Below are 4981 nucleotides of genomic sequence, written 5' to 3'. Positions count from 1 at the left end.
GTTGTTATGAAATGTACAAAAATTTGAAAATCTAACTATGACTATGTAACATTTTCTAGCTCACTTTTCTCAAAAGTATTCAAGATGCCATTGAAATTGTCACACACAATAAAATTGTCCTTGTTTGTAAAATAGAGGAAATAAGATCCCAAGCATTCTTCTTCCAAATATTTTCTACCAAACCATAAATATTTCCAATAAGAAATACAAAATTAAGAATTAAATACTTGGCTCTACTTACCTACCAATTATTATTTAGCAAAATGTTTTTGATTTTCATAATGATAGGATTCAAAATAATTCCAATTCTACACAAGACACCCTCTACATCACCAAAAATCCCTCTCCATTTCCTCTATTTTTTCATGTAAGTTTGCTCTATTCTATCTCCCTCAACTTAATATATTAAATTAGAAATAGATGAAGATTAATCACATCAATTGTCTTTCAAGCAAGTTTCTTGTTAGAAACATTAACCCCCTAACATCTCATGTTATAAATCTCATTGAGAATGATAATCTCCTTCTTAGATCTCAACTTCCTTTGACCCTTTATTGCACTAGTTATAACTAATTTCTTCTCTATTAAAACACATTCTAGACATTGTTTCCCCATAAAATGTTTCTAAACAATAACAGTGTTTTAAAAAAATCAATGAGCAACTTGTTGGTGGGGTATATTAATAATAATCAGACTTTCTAAACTGAACATCACAAGACTCAGCCCTAACAACTTATGTGCAGACTTACATGTGGTTTCATTTGCTCAGCTTCAAAGGTACAAGTTATATATGTTAAATATTTTCCTCATCCTTATAAAAATCAATAGAAATAGAAATATATACAATGGGATACAGTACACATAGTGAGTTAAAACTCTTTATTGTCATGTTGCAGCACATGGCATGAGTAAGTAAACGGGTCTCTCAACGTAACAAACAGGATTCGGACACGGATGGTTATGAATTCCCTCATATCTTACAACCAGTACTTCATCCTCCAAAGCCTTTCGCTCTATCCTTTTCTTCACGCTGCATTTCTTGTCTGAGCATTTGTAATAACACCTGAAAAATACACACATCATTTTTATTATTATTTCCCAATCCACACTCCAGAGTTAAATTTTCCTGTTACAGGTCAAAAGTGCTCTAAATTATAAATGAATCTACCTTGGCATTGTGCAATTTGGCATTGATTTCTCTCCGTATTTTCGCCATTTGTAACCGTCGTCCAAAGGCTCTTCACTTTTCACTTGAATAATAATTATCTGGCTTGATTTCCCATCAACATTCTTCAGGCTGAAAAACATATCACGTTACATATATTTATTATGTTTATACAGCAATTCACTCTATCATTGAAAAAACAAATTAAGCGATTCTATCTATTCACAAACACGCAGCCTTTACCAATCAGTCTATCCCCCATAGAAGTATTACAAATATTTAATTCTGGGTATATACCATAACTACAGCAAAGCTATTTACCATAACATCAATCTCAAATAACTTGTAATTTCTTACCGTTTGTTCTTGCACTGCATCTCATCGTCATCACCATCCAGTCTGTTCATTCCACTGTGATTATATAAAGAATCATCTGATTGTTCGCCTTCAAAATTCACAAATTCATCATATTCAGCAGATTTCTGTGAAAGGAATGAGCAGCTCTCAATATAATCCGAAGAAGAAACAGATTGAGATGGATATGATTTTTTATAAGAATAGGCAAGCGGTTGTTCAATAACATCCAAAACATATAAATGGGTGTTGTTCTTCGGCATACTAAAGTCTATTCCATCTGAATTATTGAAGAACTGTAATTCTGGGGAAGAAATTTCTCCATCCTCAAAATGGAAAGAGCCGTAAAATCCAGTATTTGCCATGACACAACACAAATAAGGATCTATCCTAAAAAAATATAGCTGCAAATAATTTGACTTAGAAATGCGCAGACTTAAGATGCTTGACAAGAGGGTACTAAAATCTGACTGAAATCTGTCGCTGTGAAGTGGCTCATGGGATCGACTGTAGATTTTATAGCCACGCATTTATGAAGGGGTATCAAAATACTGGATTGCTGGAAAAGAATAAAAATAAAAAAGAGCATGTGACGATCTTCAATTATTGATCAAAGATAGGTGGTAGCTGAGTCATCCAGTTTTCGTCCAAATCAATCCACATGTTGATTTAGCATGTTTTTCTCATTTACAGGCATGGAATGAGATTCTCGTTGTGATCAGCTCTCAATATTATATGCCTATCAATTTGACACGTGGCAATAAAATAAATTTGTTGGACCAAAGAAAACATAGTTAAGGAATGATTTAGATGATGATGCCATCAGTACTGTGAGTTGGTCAATCTCCTCGAGGCTTATGCTGTTGCGTGCATTCCTATCAATTATGAGTTTGATGTAATCATTCAACTTCATTAACAGTTTAAAAAGAAATAGTTTATATGGTCAGAGTGTTGTGATCAATGCATTATTATTAGTGTGGGTTTTGTCTTTATATTTATATAATTAATATGTTTAGTTGATGTATCAATTATTACTGTGGATTGCAGATCTAAGATCTCTATATTTTTTTTAAGAATAAGTGTTAATATTCTACTTTTGAATATATGATGTTTATAATAAAAATTAATATGTTGATTATAATATATCAATTTTTTTGAAACATTAAAAAGATTTAAATCATTTTTAATTCATTTGGAACACTTTCATATTATATCATCTTTATTTTGTAATTTTTTAAATTGATATTTATATATAAAGTCATTTTCAATGATTTAACTTAAGATAACATTTCACAATAATAAAAATAATAACTAGTATAAATAAGGTATTAATGTTACTTACATGTCACATATATAATATATGTATCTCAAGATTGATAATTGAAACATCTTTTGGATAAATATATTTAAAATATTTGTTAACTAATTAAATTCTACATAATTATGAGAAATGATATCTTAAAGTAATTATTTAAATCACAATGATACGTAAATATAACCTAAGATCAATATTGTAATTAATGTAAAAATTAACTAAAATATAAAAGATACTTAATGCTTAATCTAATGAAGGAAAGTTGGTCAAGATGTCATTAAATGATAAGGCCACTTCAAGAAATGATTTTAAAATATCAAATGATGACCTCAAAATAATATTTTTTTTTATTAATTATCTAGTTGAGGGTTGCACCTACAAATCTAATCTCTTTGCATATGCAAGTGGACTTTGCACCTATCCAAGCAATGTTGTTGCATGAATATGATTTTATCTTGAAAATTTCATCTAGTATAACTCTAATGACTAAAGTGTGTTTCTTTTGGTGGACAACTTGTTATGGTAACATCCTCACTCTTGACAATCTCATAAAATGTGGTTTCCAATTTGTCAACTGATGTGTGATGTGCGAAAAATAAGGAAGAGAGTATCAATCACATCTTTTTTCATTGTGAATTTTCTTGGACAATCAGACAAATGATATCTAACCTTTTACTTGTTAGTTAGGTCTAGGATGGAGATATAAAAGATTGTGTGTCCAATTGGTCTCCCCCTCAAATCATCCCCTTATTAAAGAGCTTTGGTGGCAGGCATTTTTCTATTCTGGTTGGAGTCTGTCAAAAGAAAGAAATAATTGAATTTTTTAGGGATACAAAGAGTGATTGGGAAGTGATTGTTCTTCCATAATATCTAACATTAAGGAAAATTTGAATTTCTTTGAGAAACATAAGCACATGAGTCCCACTTCGGCCCTAAATTGAAAGATGGTTGAAAATTGGGGTTTATCTGACTCTTTGCCTAGATTTATAGTCCCCTTATAGGCTTAAAAATTTCAATCGAGTGCACCCCCTCTCAACTCTGGTTGGTTGAAGTTAAATTTTAACAACTCATTGGAAGGGAACATAGGCTAGGCAGGTGGGGGTTGTGTGGTTCGTGACCATAGGGATAATTTTGCCTTGGCTTACATTGTCAAATTGGGCTCGTAGACATCGATTTTTGCAGTAGTGGCAGCCATCTACTATGATCTAATCATTAAAAAAGAAAGGAAGTATAATCTTACAATTATAGAAGGTGATTCAAAGAATATGATTCTCTTCCTTAAAAATGAAGCAACACCAAACTAGAAATGTGAAGATGTGGTGGCCAAGTGTAAGTCCCTCATTCAAAGAATAAGCCATGTCGACCTATATCACACAAGAAGGGAATGAAACAAAGTTGTGGACAAGATGACATCTATAGGTTTATTTTTCAAGGATTTAAAAATTTGGACAAATATCTATGATTTACCAAATTTGGTTCGCATGACAATCTTTGAGGACAAAAAGTTTAATCATGGAGCATAAGTCAAAAATCACCTTTATCACTTTTCTAGCCATCCTTTTGGCTAGTCATTTTCTGTTGAGGTGGTAGACATCTATCTCAAATTTTTCTATCATTATCCTTCTTCTTCAAAAGCACTATTATTTTCAAACAAATAGTTTTACATTTCCTACTTGGTTTATTCTCCAAAGCTCTTTGTGTTTGAGATGGGGGAGACTTAATTCAAACAAAACCTGATGCTTGCAAAGAATTCAAAAGCAAGTGAAATCGTTGGCAGAAGGTAGTTAAAGGTAATGTCAATAGCTATGTTGAAGGTATACATGGTTTCGACCTGGAGCCTTCAAATAACATTACTTAGGCTTGGCAAAAAGGGGAGGTGAAGATTGGAAAGGTTGTCTTGAAAGTCACCCCAAACATGATTGTCACCATTATTGGGCTTTCACAAGATGGTATAACCTTCCCTAAGAAGTCGAAGGGATCTTATAAAGAGGAATTCAAATGATTCTTTAAGAAAGTGAAGGCATGTCAAGATTGCAATGTGGATAAAATCGAGAGGAACTCCCTGGTAGGTGGAAGGATGCATCCATCTTGTTAATGAAATACTTCACTTTGGATGAGTGCTTCAAAAGATTTCATACCCAGATTCT

The 4981-nt window shown here is 32.1% G+C and overlaps 1 protein-coding gene across 1 annotated transcript; it reads right to left on the bottom strand.

Annotated features, from left to right (window-relative positions):
- Positions 1 to 885: 885 nt before the first annotated feature.
- LOC131035996 (WRKY transcription factor 71-like) lies at positions 886 to 1884 on the bottom strand. Its single transcript, XM_057967784.2, has 3 exons — positions 1523 to 1884; positions 1169 to 1297; positions 886 to 1063 (listed from the first exon to the last, which is right to left on the bottom strand). Exons 1-3 carry the CDS (start codon positions 1882 to 1884, stop codon positions 886 to 888), a joined length of 669 nt encoding a protein of 222 aa, XP_057823767.2.
- Between the last annotated feature and the right edge of the window lie 3097 nt (positions 1885 to 4981).

This window comes from Cryptomeria japonica, chromosome 3 (assembly GCF_030272615.1).
Source record: "Cryptomeria japonica chromosome 3, Sugi_1.0, whole genome shotgun sequence".
In the NCBI taxonomy this organism is placed as follows: Eukaryota; Viridiplantae; Streptophyta; class Pinopsida; order Cupressales; family Cupressaceae; genus Cryptomeria; species Cryptomeria japonica.
This window is presented reverse-complemented; position numbering and strand designations above follow the sequence as displayed.

What these genes read in the sequence shown, in the direction of transcription:
- LOC131035996 (XM_057967784.2), bottom strand. Translation starts at nt 1,884, where the DNA reads ATGGCAAATACTGGATTTTACGGCTCTTTCCATTTTGAGGATGGAGAA. An exon ending in ATGCAGTGCAAGAACAAACG is followed by an intron (nt 1,298 to 1,522) that starts GTAAGAAATTAC and finishes TATGTTTTTCAG; the next exon opens with CCTGAAGAATGTTGATGGGA. An exon ending in CCAAATTGCACAATGCCAAG is followed by an intron (nt 1,064 to 1,168) that starts GTAGATTCATTT and finishes TGTATTTTTCAG; the next exon opens with GTGTTATTACAAATGCTCAG.